The 27,830-nt window shown below is 32.3% G+C and overlaps 3 protein-coding genes across 4 annotated transcripts in view; all 3 read right to left on the bottom strand.

Annotated features, from left to right (window-relative positions):
• The window catches only part of LOC129949436 (neurogenic protein mastermind), a 160,734-nt gene extending 153,339 nt beyond the window's left edge, over positions 1-7,395 (bottom strand). The window contains exon 1 of the mRNA XM_056060895.1: positions 7,186-7,395. The gene's annotated coding sequence lies outside the window, so the exon portion shown is untranslated. The remainder of the gene's footprint in view (positions 1-7,185) is intronic.
• A 5,279-nt stretch (positions 7,396-12,674) lies between these two features.
• LOC129950980 (tetraspanin-3) lies at positions 12,675-14,906 on the bottom strand. 2 transcript variants are annotated; one of them, XM_056062961.1, is made up of 2 exons: positions 14,599-14,906; positions 12,675-13,808 (listed from the first exon to the last, which is right to left on the bottom strand). In XM_056062961.1, the coding sequence occupies exons 1-2, from the start codon at positions 14,650-14,652 to the stop codon at positions 12,786-12,788; spliced, it is 1,077 nt and encodes a 358-aa protein (XP_055918936.1). In that variant the 5' UTR covers positions 14,653-14,906; the 3' UTR covers positions 12,675-12,785. The 2 variants fall into 2 exon arrangements, with proteins under 2 accessions (XP_055918936.1, XP_055918935.1); XM_056062960.1 differs by lacking the exon at positions 14,599-14,906 and adding an exon at positions 14,247-14,537.
• Positions 14,907-17,515: 2,609 nt separating this feature from the next.
• LOC129951741 (elongator complex protein 4) lies at positions 17,516-22,925 on the bottom strand. Its single transcript, XM_056064050.1, has 6 exons — positions 22,807-22,925; positions 22,551-22,752; positions 22,454-22,489; positions 21,711-22,396; positions 17,771-17,999; positions 17,516-17,698 (listed from the first exon to the last, which is right to left on the bottom strand). The coding sequence occupies exons 2-6, from the start codon at positions 22,663-22,665 to the stop codon at positions 17,598-17,600; spliced, it is 1,167 nt and encodes a 388-aa protein (XP_055920025.1). The 5' UTR covers positions 22,666-22,752; positions 22,807-22,925; the 3' UTR covers positions 17,516-17,597.
• Between the last annotated feature and the right edge of the window lie 4,905 nt (positions 22,926-27,830).

Genomic DNA, 27,830 nt, shown 5'->3' with positions numbered 1-27,830 from the left:
AAAACACCCTCTAAGTATGAATAAAAAAGGCGGATAAGTTACACCATTTAAAACACGATAACATTTGGATTAATTAATATTGCTTTTAGTTTATTAGAATCGTCTTCGCTCCGAATAAAAGCATTACTTTCAAAATGTCGGAAATATTCACGTAGACTTTGTGGTAGGTATAGTAAAGAAAATATACCTGAGTTCAAGAGGTAAAAGCTCTTAAGTCTATTTTATAGTTTTTTAGAGGATTTTTATTTTTAACTTGCAATCTTTGTTAAAAAAAATATAGGTAGGTTTTTAAGATACAGTTTTCAGTAATTTTGAATTAATAAATACAGTTTTATTAATAATAAAACAAAATTTTGATAAATTAAGTATTTTATACATTTATTGATGTTTTTTGACTTCATTGCTTTTACCACAACCACTTTTACAGTTTTCCATTTACTAAGATTTCTAAGATGTGCTTAGTTCGGTTAAACCGTTATTTTGGTAGTAAAATATCATAAATTGACATAAGCGATTTTAGTTTTTTGATTAATATCGAACATAAAAACAACTTAAGGCATTTTACAGAAATCTGTTTTACCTAATTTTAAGTTTGTTAGTTCTTAATTAGTTTCCATAAATTCTAATTTGGCATGAGTCTTTATCTAAGTCGGTATAAGTCTTTAATAAAAGTTGCATCTTACGCTTTCATCAAATCTTATCTAAGTTCCAATTTCAAGTATGTCCCCAAGTTAAAAAAAATAATTTTTGTTTTTGTAATTTTTATTCTTGATGTCAATAAGAATTTGTTGTGAAAACTGATTTTTGTTTTTTTTTTATTTGGATTTTTTCTTATTTTGGTTTTCGAGATTGTTTCCTTCTCCCAAAAAAGAATAGTTCATGATTTCACATTTTCTTATATACCATCATATTTGTCGAATTTTAAAAGGTTATAACATAAAAACCTGGTTTGATAGTAAAAGTGATTCCCCCGTTTCCGTCCGTCTGTCTTTCATCGCCCCTACAACCTAAACCATTGTTTTTCGATTGACTACAAATTTGAAAAATAACAGTAGTGCGCATACAAATTCGTTGGTCAAAAATTCGAATCTTCTCAACAACGAACCGATAGATTTGTATTAAATTTTCTCTATTTTATTTTATTTGGCTTCTTTCAGTTAAAAAAATAATTTTTTACTACTTCAGAAGGGTACCCCTCACATTATCGTTATTATCAAAAATCTCATTGTTTTTATTTTTGATATTGAAACAAATATTTAGCATTCGATATCTCATAAAGGGATCGTACATTTTTTTAAAAAGCATTTAAATTTAAAAAAAAAAACGAACTTTTGTTGCAGGTACATTTTTAAATTTTAAAACACAAGCAATATTTTTAAATAGACTCTTTGGATACACGAGCAAGTTCGTGCCACGCAGTCGTGCATTTTATTCTGTTTTGATGTAAGATACATTTAAAGCTTTAATTTTAATTAAGATATAGGTACATTATCTATTTCTTTTTAAAAAAATCATTAAAATAAATATTTACATTCCGTTAAGTAAGTATGCATTATATATTACATACAATACAATGCGTGCAATATTTATTATTGTATTTTATGGATCACCCTCTCTGACTTAGTAACTATTGTATCTAGTTTATGAAGTTGTAAACGAAAAGTGCAAACAGCGTATAATTTATTAATGAGATTCTTTAATAATTTTATATTATACATTTTTATTTTATTTTACTTGATAATTTTGTATATGCAAATAAAATACAAGTACTACTTAAGATTTTGTCGTCGTCATCTAGATAGAGTCTTCAGGCAGGGTAGGGTAAATCATAAGGTAGATGAAATCCTTACTTAGCTTAAATTATTCGAAAAATCGCACCCGGGCAAAATTCAAAAATGTTCATAATCAGAAAGAGTGCGGTTAATGTCGGAACTAAAACAAATTGAAACAAAAATAAAATTTACACAATAGTTTCTAAGTGTTAAAAATATGATTCTAGTTCCAATGGTATCGATTCATGTTGTCAGCAATATAGGTATACAAATTTCAAGTGATTCGGTTGAATAGTTACTTTGTTTGATTTTGATTGATTGAAATTAAATCAAAACCGAAATGCTTATTTGAAATTATGAACTGATGCGTAGAACAGGTTTCAACAATATGTAATGACATTGCATTCGACCAAGAATAAACTTCAATATACATTTCTTTATAATGTTTTCTTAAGCAAACTCAATTGAAATTGCGAAAACTAAATAGAGCTTGTCTTGGTTGTAGTCTACAAGCTTAAAATTTAGATTTGTGAATGGAATAATAACAAAATAATCATGCTTCGAACTTTTAATGAATCATTTGAATGTATGTCTACTCTACTTACTCATACATTCAATCTTATTCAAATTATATAAACATTCCATTTAAATAAATAAATCCGACTTCTTTAAGCAGTAATAATTTGATATGAATCATCTGTTTTGTACGATCTAATTCACAGATCGGGACTACTAAATATGTACATTATACAATTTTAAAATAATAAAACATTTATAAAGGAGCAACCTGTACCTATGATCTTGTAAGGGAGTGTGTTTGTTTGCACATTTACACACCCGAATGCTAGTCGAATAAAAATTGATTTCAGAGACGTAACTTTCAATTTGTGGTTGTTCATATATCACTTGAAGCTCGACAGCGGCACAAGTCATTTCCATTAAATGCGGGTGTTGAGGTTGAGTGAATATTTGTTCTGGAATTATTTAAGGGAGATTAACTCATTTGTACCGAAAAAAATATTCTTCTACTTTTTTTCGAAAAAAATTAACTGCACATTTGCATGTGTCTATTCAAAGTTGTTGGTTTGTTGCTAGGCGTATAACTTCATACCTATTAACTTTTTTGAAATGTTATATTCTCTTAATTATCTATTATATTTTATAGAGGGATCGATTATTTTATGATATAAGTAGTATATTATAAGTTAAGGGGTCAAGCATTATCACATCAAGCATATGAAACGTTGTGTAAAAAACCTTATTTAAAATACTATTTTAAACTTTAGTGTCAAGAGTTTAAAAAATCAAACAATGCTTGTTTCATACTAGACAGAGGTAAGTAGTCTCAGTTATGGTGATAACAGAAACGTAGTGGCCGAGTTTCCGAGGAAAAGTTAATCAAAAGTACAACGTTTGCGAAAATTGAAAAGAAAAGGGAAACCACTCCAATTGCATTTCATCTTGACGCCTACGACTATGATTTCAAATATGCTTTCGGCAGATGTGTAGGGGGCCGCATTTGTCCGTAGAAGACACGGAAACGCGTTTTTAGGCGTTTTTAGACTTTAAGGAAACCACTTGAAACTGGCCTGATAGCGAATATGTACCTGGCCGCATTGTCCCGGTTTACACTAAAAAGGATCATTTTGAACTTTTAGTAAATCACTCAAGATTCGTCGCATTCGAAAGCCGTCATTTTCCTGAGTCCAAATATGTATGTACATGACAGACGTGTACATAGGTAGTCGCAATCGGAAGCTCTTGAATATCAAAGTATAAACATATTTAAAAAAAATTGTAATGCACTGAAAAGCTGGGGAGTTCGATAAACATAGATTTCAAGACAGCACCTTTACAATTTAATTGATAACAAACAAGGCACAAATACAAGAATTCGCGATTTAAAGGGCGATGATAGAAAGTTGTTTTTAATTTAAACGTATGTCAGTTACAATTTAAATTTTAGAAGAGAAACCATTTTTTACTTACATTTCACGAAATCGCTTTTACAAGATAATTGATATAATTGATTCGCAACTTCTGTGGTTTGGTTTAATTAAAGATTTTGCTAATTATAATTATCAACTGCTCGGTGTTTTTTTTTTAGATATATCATATTCAGGTATCCAAAAGCTTTCGATTGCAATATACAGAGTTTCATCTGTAATATGTCAATTTGTTAAAAAAAAATCCGGGAAATTTAGGGCACCTACAGCTGTGTTCAAAATAATAGGAGTGCTTTTACAAAATTTGCTCAAGTGTTATTTTTACCATAATTATACTGGTAATCAGCCCATTTCTCTACGGGTAAGTATAACGGGACATTAAAGATGATACAACACTGAACTGGTTTGAAATTCATAACCATTTACATTTGTAACCAGAGATCAAATGATCTTTACTCTCAATCAGGCTATTCAAAATAATAGGAGTCTTAAAAAAAAAAACATTAAGTAACTAAATTAAAATAGGAATATTAAATAGTTGGAATATCGAATATCTAAACAAGTTTGGTTATTTAGTGGGCCGAGGAAAGCACTATAAAGACGCAAACGGGAAATCATAAAAAAGGTTGCGAAATGAAGGAAAAACTTATAAGGCTATAAAGCTGATGTTGGGGTGCTCTGACCTCTGATGATCGCCAATGCTGTAAAGTATGAAAAAAAAATCGAAACCCGGGGACGGAAACGAGTGAAAATGACGATCGTCGTATTGTTCGCTACAGCCGACAGGATCCTTTTGTGTCCTCTAAGATGATCCAGGAAGATCTAGGACTGGCAGTAAGTAGCGTAACAATAAGAAGGCGATTGTTGGAACACAATCTTTCCGCTCGAAGTCCACGAAAAGTGCCGATGCTTACAAAAAAACATGTAGCCGCTCGTTTGAAATTTGCAAAAAGCCATGCTGTTTGGCCTGCAAAAAAATGGCGAAACATTTTGTGGACTGACGAGACCAAATTTGTTTTATTCGGTGGAACTGGCTCTAGCCAATACGTCCGACGTCCAGAAAATTCCGAGTTTAAGCCTCGGTACACCATTAATACGGTAAAGCATGGAGGTGCTAAAGTGATGGCATGGAGCAGTTTCTCATATGCTGGTGTTGGCCCCATACATCAAATCATTGGCACGATGGACCAGCGCGTTTATGTGGATATAATGTCCAGTGTGATACTGCCATATGCGAGTTGGAATATGCCGGTTTAATGGGTATTTCAACAAGACAACTACCCGAAACACACCTGTAAGTTTGCCAAGGTAGGTTTCGGGTCAATGGGGTTGAGGTCATGGACTGACCAGCTCAGTCGCCTTAGAAAATTTTTGGGCAGAAGTGAAAAAGGGTGTTTCTCGACGAAGACCCTTGAATTCGAGGTAGTTGTGGGACGCAGTCGAGGAAACATGAAACCAAATTCCAGTTGAGCGTTGTCATGCCCAGGCCCTAGTGAACTCTATGCCACGCAGGTGAGCAGGAATTATTAAAAACAAAGGATTTTCCACAAAATACTGACAAAAAAATCTTAATACTAAATATTTTTTTTTAGTTTTTTATACTTTATTTTGTTTACTCCTATTATTTTGAACAATTCTTTTTGGCTTTATTTTGATAAAATTCATGTTTTTTCTACCTTATTTGCTTTAAACAAAGTAGTCTTTAAGCATAATAATAAAAGACTGGATTACCTATTTTGTACAAAAGAAAAAATAAATTTAAAAAAATTATACAACTTTTGAGTCACGATTTAATCTAAAAAGAACAGGCACTCCTATTTTTACCATTTTGAACTGAGGAAGTCGAGGGCTTTGGAATGCGACCAATCTTAAGAGTGTAAAAACGCGACATAGACGTAGACTAGGGCTCCCAATTTCAAGTGGTTTCTCAAAAGTCTAAAACCGTAAAAAAAAACAAGTTTTCGTCGACCTTCTACAGGACAAATCCGGCCACCTGCACGTTTGTTAAAACCATGTCTCTTCAGCAAATTTGTCATTTGAAGTTGTACTTTACAATGTACATTTTCTCGGGAACGTCGTCACTACGTGCTGGCAGACGAACGTTTCTGTTTCACCATTACTACGACTACCTGGAACTTTATATCAACTAGTCATACAAACTTATATAAAGAATTATGGAAATGGGGATAAGATAAAAGTAACAGTCGAAAATGCAGTTTTATTATAATTAAGGTAGCAGTTTGATTTATTTGAAATGAAAAACTAGGTGATGGCATGTTTGGTCGACCAACTCCAGAAGTCGCTCTCTTCCTCTAAAAATTCATAGGAAAATATTTTTGTTCAAAGGCTTACAAGAAATTAAGACAATGCAGCTCGTTCTTGTCTAGCAGAAGTGTTTTTTTTAGCAGAAGTGTGACACTTATATTCGCTTTTGAAAAAAAAATAGTGTAAGAGATTTACAAAAAGTGTGGTATGCATATGTATTCTATAGTATTGACGAGAAGTCGACTCTTCTGGCAAAATACAAAAGATTTTTTTTTTGTATTTTGTTACTATACTATTTTCCAAAATTAAGAAGTCCTATTCAGCTAAGGAAACTTGGAACATAAGCCTCAACTTAGACATTACCTCAAGTTTCAAATAAATAAATGAATCATTCAAACCAAATTTCCTTAGACCCGAGAAATCTATAGGTACCTCACCGATTGACTCGTTACCCGTCTACCCGACTATAACCCTTAAACTACAGCAAAGTATTTGTTAATGCAGATATTTTGCATGGCATATAAACTGGAAGAAACAACAGTTTAAAGCTTAAGAGACTTAAAATAATAGCATTTTTGAACTAAAACACAAAAAAAATAATTTTTGAGGAAGATTCAAATTAAAAGAAAAAGTTAAGTGACAGACTACCTACTCTATTTAGGTTTAGATAAAAACAACTTCAAGATTTTAAATAATTAGCCCTTCAACATTATAGCAGATAATGACAATAATTTGGTGTTAATGTAGGTACTAATTTAACCACTCTATGCTATACCTAATCGTTTGAGGGGAAAAGTTAGTAGGTGGCGACGTCTCGAAGTATTGACTGTAGTTTTTGGGATATTAATTTCCTACTATCCTGATCAAATAAAACGGTGCAAAAGTCAACCTTCGTTGTTTACCCTACTTGGTACCTCAAGTAAGTACAACTTTACGTTAGTTCATTTACAATCACAAAGCACGTTGCTCAAAACAGTTTATGTTTTAAACTTCCGGGTAAAAATAAAAATACTTAAGTTTGTCAAGTACAATGCCAGTGTACGTCAGATTACTAGTGCAACTTTTTTCGGTGCTTATTTTATCAAACGAATTCTTTTATCATGAAAACAAATGTTGACTTTCAGTCAAATTCAAATCCTAAAGTCGATGACCTTGCCTTGCATGTGCTAAACAGTATTAAACAAAAAAGTGCTTCCACTCACCTTTCACCATTTATTATTGTAATGCGAGTGCAATTTCAGGTTCAGTAAGTCCATACAGGAAGATAAGCGATTTTATATAATGAACGGAGAACAATGTTTGAGCTTCAACAGGTTGTTGCATTTTGCAACTCTCACAACTAGTCACCTCAGATATTTTTCAAAAAATATCTTAGTTTATTATTGGACAGGTTATCACTGTATTATTTATTGTATCTTTTATACAAGATGTGAGTATAACAATCACAAATACCTGTGTTTATTGAGCGAGTATTAATTTTCTTAACTAAAACTGATTTTAAAAACAATGAAGGTTCACTGAAATCAGAATTCAGATGCACTCAAAATATAGGAAAACAAACGTTTACGCTTTTAAAGATTGATTCTTTCTTTGGAAGTTGGAACTGTATTGGATTTGTCTCCCGCACCCGCACCCGCACACGTTCCCATAAACAAACAGAAACTTCTGCAAATTAATTGGGAATATGAAGGATACGATAAAATACAGAGGACGGAACGGAGCACGGAGAAGACAACAAAACAAAAAAGTAGGAAGCATACGAAAACGAATACGAAAGATCAAAGACGAAAGACGAAACAAGATACAAGATAAAACCGTGTCCGTAGAGTTGAATGAATCTTTCGCGACCGAAATAAGAAACTGTCAACAACGCACCACCGAAACAAGTATAGAATACTAGGTAAAGATGAAAAGAGAACAAATGATTACCTTTGGAATTTCTGTTTTGGAATAATATCTTTTTCTTTCACTATAATTCAAGTAATGTTAACATTTTGTTTTAACAAACAATTATAAAATAATTAATAATTTTACTCAACCGCACAGTTATTGAACTATTCACTTTAATTCGAAACGCGGGACCTCCAATTAATGCACCTTTGGAATCAAATTTTTAGATACACAATTAGATTCCATTTACATTTTATGTTATTATTCACGAGCAAAGGGAAATTGGGAAAACATAAAACAAATTATTATTATTTTACTATTCTCTCATTCGAAAACATCGACATCGCCATCATTAACTTAAAGTCTTAAACACAAACTGAAATGAAACTGAAATACTGAATGCGATTGTGTTGTGTTGTGATATGTGCAATAGCAATAGCCAACAGCAAGACAAAGAGCAGTATAGAAACACAAGCGGTGACAGACGTGTATGAGAGAAAAAAAAAATTGTGAACATGTCACAAAAATACCACTCTACCAACAACAAAACAACAGCCGGCCAGTGAAGAACATATCTGTTTCATTTTTACGATGAATTCGTAAAGCGAGTAACAGAGTTAAGTAGCGGACCAAACTGGTTAACTTTTTTGTTTCATGTCGATGCTCTTTTTTCTTGACTGTGTTTTACGTTTTTTCTGAAGAGGAAAAAGGGGTGAATTGTGAATATATTGCATATAGTGTTGACGGACCGTGAAAAAATTTCCCTTTTGTGATTTTCAATTAAAACGGGAAAGAGGAAAAATATTTTAGTATTGTGAAAATTGGTTTTATTGATGGTCTGTTCTTCTCTCTATTGAACAATTTTTATATCGAAAAATTGTTCAAGTGTTATTGCTACGAAATTTTAGAATTATTTTAAATCGACAATTTTGAAATCTACCAATGTTAAAATCGAAAAAAAGATAGCCAATTTAACTATCATTGGTTTTCAACATGGGAAATTTGTTTGGTAGCTTGTTCAAAGCGATCACCAACAATTTACGTCATTGAACAACATATCCTGATTGAAATCCTCCGACAAATTTTTACTGAAATTTGAACACAAATCGTGGAGAGTACGGTAACTCAGCCGACAAAGTTTAATGAATGATTTTTGTAGAACAGTTAAAAACAAGAATTTTGTATTATGGAAGGGGGGGAGGGGCAATTTAAAAAATGTACGTTGAATGGAAAAAATATTGATAATACTTACAACAAAGTTTTATACATTTTCTTAAGGCAACACTTTTCTCTATTAGCATGTTTTTAAATCAAGTCAAAACTATGCATGGTTAGGTTAGATTTAAGTGGCTGCCCATGATGGAAACGGACACACTTAGGCTAGTTTAATGGCCCTAAGCTTAATTAAACCAGTGAGGTGATTATGCTGATAGGATCTAGATCTATTAGATCCTTAAAGAAGAATTCTCGTAGGTAATTCTTGCGTTTTCGAGCCAGAGCAGGGCAGGTGCAGAGAAGATGAAGAACTGTTTCTTCCTCGTCCATACAGCTTCTGCAAAAGTCATTTGAGAATACGCCTAGTCTTGTGGCGTGCTTTTCTATTAGACAGTGTCACCTATTATCGATCTTATATGCGATCTGCTTAGAGACAGCAAGCACCTTGAACGTTTTAAATCCAGTGTTGGCCAGATGTTTTTTGTGACCTGACATGTGGCGATGTTGTTCCATCTGGTGTTTGTCTTCTTCATAGCGTCTTGCAGTAGCAACAATTTACAAGTAGCGGTTGGTATGCCAGTGTGTGCCAAAGGTGGTAGGATGGGCTGCACTATACCGTTCCTGGTGAGTTCATCTGCTTACAGTTACCTGGAATGTCTCTGTGGCCCGGCACCCAGCAAAGGTTTATATTAAACTGTTGTGCCATCTCCATTAGAGATGATCGATAGTTATGGACTGTTATAAAATTTGTAGAGATCAAGTGTTTATAGATCAACTGAATTCGATTTGATTGAACAATTTTTGACTAGAATTGTTAAAATTCATTATTGCCATGGTGAAGTTTTAAAGTAGTTTTTAAAAATTTTTAAATAAAAGTAAATTGTTTGTTTGTGATAACATTCTTGTTTAAGCAGCTGGTAGGACTTATTTTTAGAAAAGACATATGTGTTGGGAAATGTCTAAGACATATTTGTTGTAATACTTTTAACGGCAGGTTCAGACAACAAAAGAAACTTTATTTGCAGCCAACTTTATTCTTTGAACGTTCATTTTGGCCAAGGCTAGGTTGTTTTTTAACCGTCATGAATTTCAAATTCAGAACTTTACTTCACAAACTTTTAAGTTTATATTACAAAAACTACCAAAAACATTATTGTCTACAAAACACTCCTTAGCAAGCTACTACACTACAAGTCCATAACGATTTGTATTTTGTATATTGTAATTGACAAGAAATTCTTTTACAGTAAGCATTAAACAAAACTGGGGAAAAAACATTGTCAATTGTCATTTTGACATAAGTAGACTTGAATTGATAGTTATAGTGACTAACTTTCTAGTCAACTTTTCATTTAATGTGCCTAGAAACTTACCTAACTTATGTCATCTGAACTTTGTCCATTGGGCAGGTTCAGACAACATAAGGGGTTCATTTCAGTCAACTTCATTCTTTGAACGTAAATATTGACCACACCAACTAGTTAGTTCTTTAGAGTCATACATTTCAAATTCAGAACTTTACTTCACAATCCTCTACTTCAAGTTCATAGTACAAAAACTAACAAAATTATTATTGCCTACAGAACACTCCTCAGACAAGCTACAAGTCCACACGATTTGTATTTCGTATTGTAAAGAAATATTACTTATTTCTTTTCCAAAATTACAAGAATAGAGAAATAAAGGTCAGCTTTCGGTTGAATGAAAAACATGATTAATTGTCATTTTGAAATAGGTTGACTTGACTTTATAGTTAGGGAAATTTTTCTTGACTAACTTTCCAATCAACTTTTCAATAAAGTTGCCTTAGTTGGAAGGCAATTTTTTGACAGCTGGCAAATCAGATGGTAGCGACTTGCCTTATTTTCAAGACCCTTATGTCGTCTGAACCTGCCCATTGTTATCAATAGTTAGAAAAAGAGCAACTTCGCTAGTGCCCCAAATTTTAGCAGCCCTCTTAGGAGAAGGTGTTGTGCCTTTGTATTTACGTATTTGCGATAAAAACGGGCAATATTGTGTTTTCCATGGTTAAATTCAGATTTCCATACAAAATTGAATTTTGGATCATGAAACACGCTTGGAAATGTTTTTGTTTTGTCACTGTATTAGTGCGACTTTGTGTTTTTGTAAAGGAGTGTGGTAAATCCAATTATTTTGCCCCATGGAATGCAAAAACAGGGGACATTTTTGTTTTTACAGATCTAGATCAAAAACAAATTGATTTATTCTACCCATGGAAAACCACATAAGGTCATTTTTTTGCTCTATTTGTGCAGAGATTTGTGGAATTGTGTAGAAATAACAGTCAAATCGAAATCCTTAATACGCCAATATAGTCACTATTTAAAAGATTGAAAATGACGAAAGTTAAGTTGTAAATGAGAAAACAATAAAGATTTATTAGGCAGAATACACAAATAATTCTGTCGTATGGGAATGTGATAAGGTAATTTTGTCCTCCATTGTTTTGAAGTTATTTATTTTAAAATAATTACCGAAGGGTTGGGCATTAACTTGCCAACGTTGACGCAAATTGTTTAGCACTACAAAGCAATTCCATTCGTAGCCCAAAATATCAAATCTCAAGGTTAAAACTATTTATTATTTTGTATGAGAATATTATCTCGTAATAGCAGCCATACTTTTCCAAAGTTAAAAACTACTTTTTTTTAAAGGTAGATATACATATAAGTCAGGGTTTTATGTGAAAACCTGATCCGATTTTTACCCTTCTTTCTTGAAAGACCCTCAAAATGTAATTTAGCAAATCTCTTTTATTTGTTTTTTTTCTTATTTGTAAATTTTTTAGAAAAAAATAATCATTTAAAATTATGAATTTAGATTCCAGAAGTAAATATTCCTGAGTAATATTGAGCAAATGTGTTTTTTTTTTTTTGAATTTTCAAATTTAACGAAAACTATTTTAAAAAATTAATTAAACTACCACGTTGTATGCTCAAAATACCAAATAAATTGATTCTTTACGTGTCTTAAGAAATACACGGGACAACTAACATGTGCTTAGAGTAGGGGACAAATTCCTCTCAGTGCTACTTATAGGGTAAAATAGAACAAACCCCTTTAGTCAGGACTCTAGATATTAAAGGTCTGGAAATGTAGTGTCTCTTCTTCTCACAACAAGTGAAATATTTTGAGAAGATTTCAGAACATCCGGGATATATTTGATCATGTAGGTTACGGAATTGCCAGTTGAAAAGCACAAAACACATAATTTTGAAGATGGTCAGGAAAGAATTAGTATTAGGTTTCGAGTTTAACAATAATTTTTTAGAAACTTAATTTTTAAATTTAATAGCCTTGTTCGAAATTGGAAGGATTGCCCGACAAGAACATATTGATTTTTCAATAATTAGAATTTAAGTCACTCGCATATAAAAGAGCCCGACTTTTACTCTTAAACTTGTTCTCAAAATATTTCCAGAGAAATTGTATGTTCATATCTACTTATACGTTTTCACTAAAATTTTATTTATAGTGGCGAAGTAATCTTAGATTTCCTCCATTCTGTAGTTAATACTATCTCTCATAAAAATAAAACTTTATCAAAATTAAAAAAGGTGTGAAGTACAGTGTTTTCATTAATTTATTCTTTTGATCCATTAAAAAAAGCTTCTTATAACATTTTAGAAATCTATAAAAGTGCACTCCTCCATTTTCGCTAGTCCTGTTTTATGCTCTAAACAAAGTAGCTTCTTGTCGAGATGTGATATTGACTCCTAGCAGGCTTAAAATTTGTGCTATGTCGACACTTTAATAAATCTTGAGGCTGGATGTAAACCTCCTTAAAATCGGTTGATGTTGTAGTTTCTTCTTTACGAGCACGACCTCTTGGCGATATTCTTTTATTCTCAATATCCGGTGCGTAAACATTTTCCACTTGAGGTTGATTAGGTTTTGTGATCCTTGTGCTCATTTCATTTAAATCTTCTTCACTACAAGGTCTCTTAGACATTTTTGTACAGTTTAAAATTATACTTAACATAACAAAAAATTCAATTATAATAATTAAAAGGATTGCACAAAGGAACATAACAAACTGTTCTCTGTACCAAGTATCCACATACTCAAAACATGACTTAGTGTGGCGATATTTTGAATATTCAACCACTGGCAAAGCTTGACATTGGCTTTCATTAATTGGTTTTGGGTCGAGGTATGACAATGGGTCATGGTTGTTACTAAGAAAACAGCACGTAAGTGGCACAATCGAGTTATGAATTCCATGGCCCTGCAGGCGCCAAGTAGATGTGTCGTAATTGTTTTCACTGTCCATGCCACAGCACCTGAATTTCGTCTGAGCAAGATCCATTGCAATAGTAAACTGTTCCTTACCAGGGACACCGTAGTTTTGTTGTAATGCCTTAACTATTTGTGATTCCTCCAAACTGATGCCCAAGCACTTTGGCCAAAGAGTTAAAGTCAGACACACTACAGATTCCGCTAAAAGTAGAATAGCTACTGCCAAGAAGTACAAAGTCAAGAAACAGTAAGTGTTGAGTATTGACGCCCAAAATCCCATTATCGAGGCAAGAATCGCTATTGTTCCGGCAACTGCTATTCCAAAAGCTACGTAATAAAATAGTGGTTGAGATAAACTGTTAAGTTGTTCATTTGTTGAAACTAACAGTCTTGAAAGTAGTATTTGTTTTGTATCGGAAAACATATAGAATCCACCAAAAATCAAGAATCCTCCACATATCTGAAAAAAGTCCATGTTAAAAGGCCATTAAAGAAAAGGTATTGAAAAAAATTACAAAAATAAAAAGGTCATTTTTAGTCTTTATAAATGAAAACAAAAATGTTGTTTTAAAATGTGCAACAAACAACCAGCTACGTTTCCCTTTATGATAAGTCCTACAAATTATGTACAACTAATTCAATCAAACAAAATCTATTAAATACGGAATTCGCCCGTGAAGATATGACTCAATGTTTATTTTATAATACGTTTAATGTTTTTTGCACAATCTATTAACAAATAGAGTTTTAATATCAAATTCGCACTTTCTCACTTTTCAACAATATAAATATGCTTGAATGTGCTAAGCGGAACAAGATTCATTGAGTGCATACAAAATAATATAAGATGAAGTGAATAAATGAAAACTCAACATATTTTACGTAATAAATTAATTACCAAAAACAATAAATTACAGCAATTTAGCAAACATTTATGATTTAAGACTTTGCCCATCTTAAAAAAAGAACAAACACATTCGTCTTAATCCAATATAATAAGGCTCCCAGTGAACTATAACAAGATAAGGTTAGAAGAATTAGTTCTTGTCACTGCTTCATAGTGTATTTTTGAAGCTTCGTAGTAGCACTTGTTTGCATTTCCAATTAATATTAAAAACCTCCTCTTGCCATTATAAAAAAACCGTGCACTAAAATGTGTATGAACATCCGAATGTTGTCTGTTGGGCCACTTACCACAAACTAAAGACTAAAAGTACATATAGCTCTTTAAAACTACACTAGATACTCACAATGCCTAGAAACATTGTTCCATGGTTTGCGAGAACATTGGTGAATACGATCATTTTGTGACCTTTCTAGTGGAACGGCCGGCTAGGGTGATGGAGAAGGTTCTCTTTGCTAGGAGGGTAAGACGCACATGGCACAACGCAAAGCCCTTTGTGTTCCGTCATGCTGCTTCTTTTATGCTGTGTAGGAGAGCTCTTTTTGTTAGAGTGCTAATACAATTGTGACCTGGTGTCGCATTAACATTGGGGTCAATTTTTTCAAATGGATTATGATAGCCATATTGTGTTTGATGTTTTCGCTTCTACTCGTATATTCATGATCTAGTAGAGGCATTTTTATTGATTCATTACTCTGTTGTAAGTTTAAACATAAATAATAATAATAATAATATTAATTTATTATTTATAAACAATTATTATGTACGAGTACCTATATAAAATGAAAGTTAGTTATACTATAGGTACGTTATACTTTTTATATTTACCTACATATATTTATTTTTCTTTTCGTACTTATATTTTATCTATTAACAAGATGGAAACATGTGAAAAAAATTGCTATTTCCCATTTTAAGCTAAATCTGATAACATTTATTATTTTTAAAACTATTCCTTAATGCCTTCAATATAAATGGAGGGACCTGAAAATTGTTTGTTTTACGCAAGGTATAAACATACAAATCAAAATAGCGTATGCTACTAAATACTCTATTACTAATCGGGCCAATCAATCCAACGATCCTCATCACGTTGCTTTCAGTTTCCAGGTCATGCACAGAGGCATCCACGACATACTTATACACCTTAATCAAACACTAGGATCACTTATTTACTGAAATGGAAGTTACACTCATCGAAATTTTATTTGAATTTAATCTTTCCAAATATCCAATATTTTGCCATTTTCAAATCGAATTATCCACTAGTTTGTCAATCAATTCTACAAATCTTGTATACGATTAAAGAAGAGAAGTGTTTCTTTTGGCATAAAATATTAATAATATTACATTTTTTGCAAAATTTCTATTATTTTGTATTTTTTATCTCGAACTTGAGTAGATCCTCTGATTATTTTATTAATCCTCCAATTTAATTACTTGATTTGTTCTGTTAATAAAAAAGTGTGTGTAAGTGGTTCTAGTAATTGTTATATTTTACAGGTGAGTCACCAATTAAGTTACATTAGTTGTGAAAAAAAAATACAAAGCCGGGTAAACCACTATAAGAAATATATCCCGATGTTAAAAGAATAATCATGTCAAGTACAGAATTCTAAGAATTTTAATCCCAGTGAGTCAACTCGATCCACCGGTCTTTCGCATCCATTATACAAATTAATTATAAAATTCGCCGGTTGCACTATATTGTCGATTCTCAAGACTACCTCATCATTTCTGAATTTGACTATCGATCGACGTTGCCATTTTTGGCATTCCCAAAGCATCTGTAACATCACAGATTCTCTGTTATGGGCGTTAAGATACATATTAAAGAATAGATACATTATTCGAATTTTCTTCACTCATTTGATCCTCCGTCACTTTTACCTTCATAAAAAAGTACCAATAGTATTGAAATGTTAAAAAGTCAACGAAAATTGATGTGTCTTTTAAAACTGTCTTTTTTTTCATTTTAAATAAACGACTTGAGTGCCAATTTTTAGTGCTTATTCCGAAAAGGCATCGTTCGACTCTGCTCGATTTACCATTGGCCCGATGCACTACAATTAATTTTTCGAGTTTCTTGATTTGTGTCACCATGAAAAAAACTCAATCATTATGAAAAACTTTTAGAACTCCCTGTGGTTTAAATTTTTTTTTTATTTTCATAAATTAAGATTTGTCTCGAAATTGGCGCGATTGACAGATTAAAGAAGATGTATGGAGTGCGAAAGTGATGAGTAACTACATATTCCTTGACTTAAAGAAAATTAAAAGATTTAAAACAACTTTGTATACATATTTGTAAATACGAGGTATGTTCAAAAAGTACACGGAACTTTTAAATTTCGCGGATCTGGAGAGTCCGAAGGTCAACATTTGTTTTTATTGTGTTAGTATACATGGCCCCTAAAATATGATGCAATTTTCGGCTATATTCACTATTTACTTTGCCTTTCGTAGTCGACGTGTTTTTATGAGCTCTGCGATTTTTTCAAAACTGTTAAATTATGACAAAAAAAAATCGCATGAACATCGCTCAGGAGCTGTTAAATGACGTCAACGGCGATCCAAGTTTGCTTGAAAGGGTCATAACTGGTGATGAAAGATGGGTGTACGGTTATGACGTCGAAACCAAAGCACAATCGTCCACCTGGAAGCATCCAACGTCACCAAGAGCGAAAAAAGCATGTCAAGTTTCATCAAATGTGAACGTTTTGCTTACTGTTTTCTACGATTATAATGGCATAGTGCATCAAGAGTTCTAACCACAAGTTCGTACGGTTAAGAAGTTGCCTCGAAGTTATGCGACGTTTGCGAAAAAACACTAAGATTTATGCAAAAACAATTCATGGCGCAATTGCTCACTCGTCTTTGATTGTTGGTTATTTTTTGGCCAAAAACAAAATCGTAGTCATGCCCCAACCTCCATGTTCACCACATATGGCTCCGTGTGACTTTTTCCTGTTTCCAAAGTTGACGAGACCCATGAAAGGACGGTGTTTTTCCTCGATTGAAAAAATAGAGGCCGAATCGCTGAGAATGCTCAAGGACTATCAAGAGTGCTTCGAAGATTGGAAAAAACGCTGGCATAAGTGTATTATATCTGGGGGACTACTTTGATGGGGACCACATTGATGTTAACGAATAATTTTTGAACACACCTCGTATATATTCAAAGCAAGAAGCGTACGCAGGCACAATAACAACTTTTTATTTTTATGTTGTGGTTCTGAAAAATTAAACTTAAACACAAATAATTATAATTAAATCTTTTTATTTTTAATTTTAATATTAAAACAAAAAACACTTACGAGGTAAAAATTTACAAAATTAATTGTTTTAAAAAAATAAAGAATTTGAATCACTGCTATTCATACAGCTTACTGGCGTTGATTTGGAAATAACTTCTTCAGAATCTTGTTCAGTATTTTGTCCAAGTTCTTGAAACATAATAATTTATTTTGTTAAATTTTTGGATGGATGCACATTATTTTATGTATTATAAAGCTTACCTGGAGGGAGATGAAACTTTTCGATGACAAACTTCTTTCTGCGCAACTTGAAAGCTAAATCGGAGTGTTGAAATAAGGCAAGTGAATTTATGGCTGACATTTTCCTAAAGTGAAGCAATCCATTGTATTCTTTGAAAGCAGGATTTGTTTCGCGTTCAGATCCAGCGAAAGATTCTAATTCAATGGCATAGTCAACTAGATTTCGAATTTTTGGCACAAGTAATTTATCCTGTAATATTTATTTGTTAATATAATAATTGTAATGTTTTGTTTATAATGTTTTCTTTTTACGCCAGAGAATGTTGAAAAAAAACCTTTTGTAGGTATACTATTTCTGAATATTCTGCATCAGGGGAATTTAGACATGACATAGGCATGAATTATATTTGCATTGGTTCTTGCATACTATAACGGTACTGTGCTACATGGGACAACGAGAAACCTACTTATATTTCCTTATCAAAAATGTTGTTTACAATTATCTTTCTGGCATAAGAGGAACGATGATGAAAATTAGCGTTTTTAATTATTTATAATCGTTTTAAATTGAATGCATTTGATTGTGTAACTTATGCGTTTATCTTTTGTACCTATCTTAATATAATAAAGATTATATTGGGTTTCTTGAACTAGTAAAGTTTACTACCACCAAATTCATTAACAGTGGTTATAAAATGTTGTTAGATCTAATGAAAGCAACGTCAACTTTTTGATTCCATGACAAGTTTCCCAAAATTAAATTTTTATGAGCTTAATAGCCAATAAAAGTTCTCTTTCAAGCTTAAGATTTCCGCTAAGCCTTTGAATATGTTTTTGTAATTGTTTGTGTTATCTGTAAGAAAATAAGTTACATTCTTTTACATAGCACGGTTTATCTATTTGGCATTGATTAGATCAAATTTTTGGTGACTTAATTTGTCCAATTCTTCCACAAATGTTTGATTTCATTTGGGCCCAGAGATTGTGGTGTGTGATGAAAAGGTTGTGAAATGCGATATTAATACTCTTAAGCCGTATTTTTGAGGTCATTGTCGCACTGGAATTTGAATGACAGACAGACGGGTTTAACTGTGTGACACTTTTTTGTGTAGTTTATTAAAAAATGTCCATATACATTTTTCTTTCCAAAATGCCGGCGATTAAAACCAACTCATAAACAGATCGAGCAGTCATGTATCAAAACACCATAGCTTTTTGAAGTTCTGTGTTAGACTTTCTGCACAAGGTTATACGATCATCAGTCTGAAAAAACATTAAATCTTCCTCCAACAGAAAAGACTACATTATCCCAAAAACTCTTTGACCTGCCTTTCTTTTCAATTACGTACTCCAATTAATTTTTTTAGTTTACTTTAGAAATCATAATCTTTCGCTTTGTTACTCGATTGCTATAACCGTCCTTGTGAAGCAGTCTCCACACCATCATGACCAGAAAATAGATGATGTGAAGGACTCTCAAAAAGTGAAATGGCAAAGTGAAAGTGAAAGTTGTTGATCTACAAAAACTCAAAAAGGGTATAAGGCAGAAACAAGAACATCATGAGAAAAGGGTTAGTTTTACGACTCGTCTCAAATTCCACTCTACCATCTGAATAAGGCCAAAAGCTGAGTATCAGCCAGCATATCAACGGTTAGAAGGATAATACAACAAACTGATACTATCCAGAGAGAAAAGCTAAAGTAAGTAAACTAGGAGCATCGGATGAATTTAGCAGGAGACCATATTGTCTGGAGCAGTGAATGGAAACTCGATGTCTTTTCTAGTGAAAAAAGTTTAACCTTGACGGGTCGTTGGTTACAACTTGTATTACCATGATCTGAGAAAGGATGAACTTATTTTGAAAAGATATCATAGCCGTGTAATGCTCTGGGGAGGTATAAACTATGGCACAATCGACTTATAGTTTTTGTCCACAATAATGAACGGGAACAACTAACAACTTTAAATGCTTGCTGGAACGTTAGTTTCCAAAAATTAAAAACAATGCTCCCATTTATACATAGAGGGTTGTTAAAAGTTGAATTTAATAAGAAGTCGTGGAACTTTTGACATGGCCCCCATATTACCGCACTCTGACATAATTAAAAACGTTTGGCTATGGCTTTCTCGGAGAGTTTATGAAGGTGGCAGACAATGTGAAGAAAAAGACGCCTTAATCAAAGCTTTTCATGATTCCTTGGTCTAAATTTGCTGCGATTATTACACAAAATTGAATATTTTCAATCTATAGTCTTACAGAGATTATATCCGAAAATGGCAAATGGTATAAAAAAGGGAAAATCGGTTCCAAAATTGTTAGCCTAGTGGTTGGCAGTTTATATGAAAACTATATACAATATTTTTTGGCGGAACTGTTGTATTGGAGATCATTTTGTTTATAATAATCTTAATGTACTAAAGCTTTGTGCGACAAAATAAGTAGGTTTGAGTTTATTATTTTTTTGGATATACCCAAATAGTAGTGTTCGAATTTGATGGCAACCACCAAAGGATACAAAACTGAAGAAAATCATGTGTTTGTAATTGCTGTTTAATAGGTATAAGGTTGAAAGAAATAATGTACTGGTGTGCTAGTTATTAGGTAAGGAATTGTACATTTGATTACAAAAAAATTGATATTTTTTTATGTGACTACTAGCTGACCCGACACACGTTGTTTTGTCATATATATAGAGAATATTTTGCTACAGATAAATAACTTTTTGTAAGTGTGTGGTATATAAGTGGGATAGGTATAGAGTACTGTAAACGGTGACAAAATATTAAAATAACAAATTACCAAACACATTATTTCAATTGTGAAAATTAATTCTCTAAAATTATATACATATCGCTAATTATGACAATACTACAAAAAACAATATCAATCCCTTAATGCAACAGAGTGTAGAATATTTTTTGTGATCCCATCTTTGGCTGTATGGTTTGCCCACCCGTTGCACAACCCTGGTGAGTTCAAATTACGAAGCAAGATTACAGTTTATATCTAACAGTTGTATTGAGAATGTTTCAGCGGATGGATCTTGAAGCATTTGAACATGCATATTATACTTTTAGTTGTACTTTTTCAACATTACGTCACAGTGGCTATGAGTCTATGTCTGAAATCACCTGAAAGGAGCAACAGAGTGCCGCCAAATAGTCTTTCAATGTCCTGTCCAACGCCTCAAGCGAATGTTTGTATGCCACCATAGTGCATTCATCTCAGATGATAATTTTACACTGTTTTACTGAATGAACTGTTTTTCTTCCATCCAATAAAGTTGCCGCAATACCAGATGATGCAACAGCCAGTGCGATATCTTTATTTGATCGCATTTTAGCAAGAATTGGCGAAATAACGAATGTTTTGCCAGTTCCACCTGGTGCATAAAAAAAAAAGAATTCACCTTGTCCTGCCGCAACTTCATGCTAGCAGATGCGGCAGGACATAAATGTTTCTTTATTCTTCATTCATTAGTTGGACATTGCGAGCAACAATCGCTGCCATTTCTACGATATTGTATTGTGTTGTTGTTCACAATTCAATTCAGTGTCTATTAAATCAGATGTATTTCGATTTGGTGAATGCATACCGAAATGACTGAGAGGTAAGTTGGCAACGATAACACAAAGATCCTCAATAGCAATCAATTCTTTATTGTACACAGCGTCACTGACTACTATCGTAAGATCGTTGCACCTTGTTGATGCAATTAAACCAAAGCTCTTAGAAATATATAAAATAGATAAAAACCTATTCTCAGGTCTACCAAATGTATATGCAAAATTTCATTGAAATTGGTTAAGCCATTTCGAAGGAGTATGGCAACTAACACTGTGACAGGAAAATTTTATATATTAGATGTCTTATTTTGAATGTCTTCACCATTTTCTTTTTTTTTCATACAGGTATTAACTATTTGGAATAAATATATAATAAAGAACAAACGGACTTACATTTTTAGCAATCAAATGCATTGGCATGGTTAAGAAACATACACATTGTGTGTTCTGAACAAAGGCTCGCAAAATTGTTAAGAACTTCAGCAAATCCTCTCCGAAGTTATCATCGTACCACAACGGCGACCCCAATGACGGAATGCAGATGCGGTAAAAATCATTCATTTTCAATTCTTTTCCCAAGGTATCAATTAAATTTTGAAAATGTTTATTGCTAAAGAAACTAGTACCATCCGCAGCACTTGAACTATCATCATTTTCATCTTCCTCTTCGTCAAATATTTCAGGCTTGGGACTATTTTCATCCAAAGTGATTTGGTTGACATTATTGCCATCCCATAAAATCTTCACAACAGCAGCCCACTCATTTTCGGGCATAAAGTTTAGCAAGTTGAAATGATGATCACCTTCTCCGAAGCTCTTGTCAACATTCAAGTATGGTAAATCATTGTACCTCCATGCGATTCGTAAGCTGGATGTGTCCTGGGAAAGTTGTTCGAATTCTTGTGGGACATCACCTTTATTTGTATTTTCATCTAAGAACACGGGCTGTGGAAGCTTTTTTAAGATTTCTTCAGGACTATCGTCCAAACTGGCCAGGAATATCATCTGGTTTTTTATAACACCTTCGGCCAAGAAATATTTACAAAGAACTTTGGAGTAGATGCAATGTTTATCTTCCTCTGCGCAAAACAAAAATGACTCAATTAAATCATTGATTTTCAAAAGGACTTACTTACCAATTAAAATAATGGAATTCATTGGGATCCCACCACCTGTTTGAAAGATTTTAATATAAATTAATTGTCTATCGATGCGACTGTAAAAGCTACTAACCAAGAAGTTCATCTAGTGCGGGATTACCACTTCCAGTTATTATTTGTCCTGTTTGTGGGCTAGTTTTTGTCCCTATTATGAATGGACGAACTAATCTTCGACGAAAACTGCTCATTGTATTGAATTGGAAACGTGTTTTGGTTTAAACAAATTGTTTTTGGTTACAAATGTAGGCACTTCTTTTTTTTTAATTAAACAATTTCTAAGTAAAAGGATAAAAGTAGAGGAAATTATTACAAAAAATAAAAATTGTTACAAGGAGCAGTCAAATGTGACTTTTCTGCTTTTGAGTTTTAGTTTTGATTGATAAAAAATTAAAATAGCGTTCCAAACTGCTTCTGGACTGGGAGGTAGAGCTCTACAATACACTGGCTTACAAAATAAGAATACATTTGACAGGTCAGCTGGTCGTGAAAATTAGCTGAATGTGAGAAATCGAGACTCGAATGGTTTATCTACTTATTATTAAAACGACACTTAACTCTTGTTGGAGAATAGTCGAATCATTCATTTGTTATTCGAGGTGAATAACCAACATCTAAAAACATTTTGAACGAATATAAGGCCATCTATTGGAATGTAGAAAACGCTGACTCGATAAATTGAACTTATTCTTATAACTTCCACCGCTTGGGGGATATTGTTGAATCATTGAATAATGAGAATATTCACGAATCATTTTCTTAAAGTTCATATTTTGTTCAACAAAAATGAAGGATAATGTTCATTTAATCCTTGTATAGGGTTATCCATTTTGCGATTTCAAAAGTAAACGTAAATAAAATACTTATAAAATATTTTGTTTTCATGATATATCTTTTATACCTATTACGTGCGTTTTGTTCGCATTTCATATATAGTAAAGTGAGAAATTCCCAACAAAACGATCCGCAGTGGCCAGATTTTTATATTTAAAAATTGGTACAACTAAAAGAAGACCTGTGAGAATAATTATACAAAAAAACACACAAATAGAAGAAAGTTTTGTAAAAATCAAAATTTTAAATTTACTTCAGCAAAAAAAACTAACTAAAACTAATAAAATAGACAATTTTTAAGAAGGAAAAGTAAGAAAACATCTGGAAATTGAGATTCTATAAAAAAAAGTTCATTTAACAATTGCAGCTTTGACATAAAATAAGATCTTCAAGAAGGAGGTTTGTTCGTAGACTACTACATTAACATGTGGTTTTGAAGCTTGAAGCTCGACTCAATTCTTTATATACCTGAATCGAGTTGAAATGAGCTTTATTCGACTCGATTCTGGTCGGGGATCACAGTCGGGTCAACATTTGTTAAGAAAAGCCTGTGTGGAGGAGTAAGTTCTACAGATAATGCATTATCGCCTGTTTATTTGCATGTTTGTGTATTTGAATCACTACGGAGAAATAATACACATCTAATATTTAAATCCCTTATAAAAGGTATTTAGCTTACTGAAATTAGAAAAGGGGTTTATTTGAGGGGATTTTGTGAGTTTACTTAACATAAAATAATGATTAAAATGGCTTCAAGTATTTCAAAGGCATTTCATTAAACCGCGAAGGTAAGAAGTAATAGTTGAAGTAGCATTTTTTGATATCCGAATATTTTATTACACTGGTCAACAAAATTTTAACTTTTTTTTGCCACACGGACTTTTTTGATATTTGTTGCTTTAGTTGGTTATCATAAGAAAAAATAAATAGTTAGAAAAAATTTGTTGGCCAAAGATTTTATTTTATTGAGTAACTTAAAATATTGCGAAACAACACAGATCTTATTAACCAAAACTGTATTTTTTTTATAAATTATTTAATAAATCTTAGATTTTCTTCCATGTTTCGCTTCTGGTTGGTCCCTTTTAATTACCCAGCAGTAATCCGCTAACATATTTGGGTTCGATTTGCCCTAGTACCGCTTTTCCATATTCAAAATGTGTTGATGGAACCTCTCACCGTGCTCGTCGCTGACAGGCACTTAATTGTCAGAAAAAAAAAATATAGGTGGGAGTCTAAAAAGTGGATCTTAAGTGACATGTTGAAACCCAAAGCTTTATATGTCATTAAGAGCTAGCTAACCAACTCCCTGTAGCTGTCACTCTTGTGGTTACCCAACAAATTTGCAATAACATTTTTAAAAGCCTTCCATGCAGATTTTTCTAAATGGCTTAGTTTTTAGACGAGATCCTAATAGATCTGATTGTTTTTGGGATAACTTTAGATTCCGAACTAAATCATTTAAGTCTCCTTGAGTTATGAAATGTGGCACGTTTGCCATTCCTTTAAACTGAAATTCATCGTCCTCGTCAACACATTTACCTGAAGTGGACGGGTGTGAATGGTCATTCTCAACAGACGTAGTTGCAACTAGTAATATTTCTGTCAATTTTTTACAATTAGAGACTGGTCTTATAGCCGATAAGTTAGGGTAAATAACAGTATTTTTTTCTTTTTTTTTATACCGTTTAAGTCAGTGAGACAAAAATAGCAATCCGAAACGTGATCTCGCTGTTCAGTCCATATCATGGGTACTGCAAACAGCATAGTCGTGCGCCTTTCTTCCAGTCGGTTGAATTTTTCACAAACGTTATGCAACAGACATAAGGAGCCCAGGATTTGCCTTGATGGGCGATAGAAAAACCAAAACATTGGTGATAACACTCCAATACAAGATCGTAAAGTTTCATCTTTGTTCTTTGAATGTCATTTCCCCGCAAGCATAACATACATATGTAAGTAGATAGGATCATTGTTACACTTCCTCGACATGTTCACAGGGTTAATAACAAAAAAATGCTAAAACAAAAAGGTGTTAAAATGCAACCACAAATATTTTTAAAACGGTTTACTTGGAAGCGCTTTTGTTAATTTGCTGCGTAGTACAAGTTTTGAGTTATACCGTATCACAAAACTGAGGCTAATTGACACTTGACAAATGTGATTTAATAATGAGACTAGATTGACAAAACAAAATTAGCTATCAAAGTTCGTGTGACAAAACCAGTGTTGACCAGTGTATTGATATTACTACCATTATTATGCAGAAGCACAGTGTTCCCATTAGAAAAGGAAGAGAGGGTTTGAAAGGAGATGTCGGTTCACATTGGTCCTGAATATTGTAATGACTGTAATGAGTGTGGTAAGGAATTCCACATTAGTGTAGTATGGGTAAAGAACAATTCTCTGTACTTGACGGTACGACCAAAGATAAGCTGAGGGAATTTTCAGAAGCGCGAGTATAACAGTTAAAATGTTTAAGGGGAGGAATGCAACTGGTTATTTCTCAATAGCATAAACCGTTAAAAAAGCGTTAAATATTCAGAAAGCTGAAAATCAGTTTTACGAAAATCAAAAGAATATCGCAGTTTTTCATAATTTCGGCCATGTTGCGTTCAGAGCTCGAAGTCGGAGACTTGGATAAGTAATTTGGCCAACATCATTTACAATTAACCAAACATTCAGAGCTAGCATAATTATTTTCATCTGATGTTAATAAACAGCTATGGACAGAGAAAAACACATTTATTGATTGTAAACAAAACAATCATAAATTTAATTGGCACCTTGTCACCTGGGGGTTTTGTTGGTGCCTTTTTATGTTTTTTTACAGTTAAGTAAGGTATGGAACGAGAGATAGAACAGTTATTTGTTATGTTCAAAATTCTAAGTTGTTCACTTTGATTGTATTACGAATATTTTAATTTATGAAGCTTGATACTAAATATGGTCCGAAACCAACATGGTTTCTCAGAAAAAAGAAGTTTAATCTTCGATCTAAGTCAACAACGTAAAACTGCAACTCAATTGTTGAAATGTTTAAGAAAAATAGTGTAAATGCAAATAATTCGGTTAAAGCTCACCGTCACTTAAAAGTTAAAAAGAGGCTGGGATGCGACCCACACTGATAACTTCCCATCCCGTCTGTCGATTTGTCTTGCTTAAAAGTTTGTCTATATGTACTTGTATCAATTTTTACCAAATTTGTGTACTATTTTTTGTAGATTTTATTTTTTTTATGAAAACACGGACTGTTGGATTTTTATATAAAAATTAGTGAATATTGAAAACAATATTTTCTGTGAAATAAAATAAGTTTGAAGCCAATATTTTTAATTTTTGAAAAGCTAATTGAGCCGAAAGTAAATTTTTACCAAGTTTTAGTATTGTTTTTTTACAGTTTTTTTTTTGTAAGAAATCTGTCAATTCGAATTTTTTAAAAATTTTAACAAATGTTGAAAACAATATTTCTTTATAAGATAAAATTAGTTTTAAGCCAATATTTAAAATGTTTGAAAAGATATTTTAGTCGAAAATCAATTTTTACCAACTTTTGTTAATTTTTTTTCGGTTTTTATTTTTTTTGTAAAAAAACTGTCAATTCAATTTTTTTCAAAATTTTACTGAATGTTGACAACAAGATTTTTTGAAAGATAAAAGTAAATTAAAATCAATATCTCAGAGTTTTGAAAAGATATTTGAGTCGAAAATCAATTTTTACCAACTTTTATACATTTTTTTTAGGTTTTTATTTTTTGTAAAAAAAAACTGTCAATTCGATTTTTCTCAAAATTTGTCGTAATGTTGAAAACAATATTTCTTATAAGAACAAATTAGTAAGAAGCTATTATCTCAAAGTGTTTAAAAGATATTTGAGTCGAAAATCATTTTTACCAACTTTTGTTAATTTTTTTTGTTCGGTTTTTATTTTTTTGTACAAAAACTGTCAATTCGATTTTTTTCAAACTTTTACTGAATGTTGACAACAAGATTTTTTGAAAGATAAAAGTAAATTAAAGCCAATATCTCAGAGTTTTGAAAAGATATTTGAGTCGAAAATCAATTTTTACCAACTTTTATACTTTTTTTTAGGTTTTTATTTTTTGTAAAAAAAACTGTCAATTAGATTTTTCTCAACATTTTATCAGATGTCAAAAACATTATTCGTCGTTGCACAAAATTGTTTTAGAGATGAAATCATATTTCAGTCGTAAAATTTTGGAGGTTACAAATTTTTTTTTTAGTTTTTTTGATTTATAAAAAAAACCGTTATATTGATTTTTTTCAAAAAATATACCTGTTTTGTATCACATTACAATATATTATATACAATTTAATTCAAGTCTCTAGCGTTTTTGGTTCGTAAGATATTTAGGGTTAACCAAAATTTTCACCTTTTTTTTAAACTGCTATGGTAAAAAAACCACCCACGCAATTTTCTTGAGAGCCCTTTCTGCATCTTTCTGCCTTATTATCTGTATAACAAAATTTATTTGAAGTCGATATCTCTTCTGGTTCTTGA

This window comes from Eupeodes corollae, chromosome 3 (assembly GCF_945859685.1).
Source record: "Eupeodes corollae chromosome 3, idEupCoro1.1, whole genome shotgun sequence".
NCBI classification, from domain to species: Eukaryota; Metazoa; Arthropoda; class Insecta; order Diptera; family Syrphidae; genus Eupeodes; species Eupeodes corollae.
This window is presented reverse-complemented; position numbering and strand designations above follow the sequence as displayed.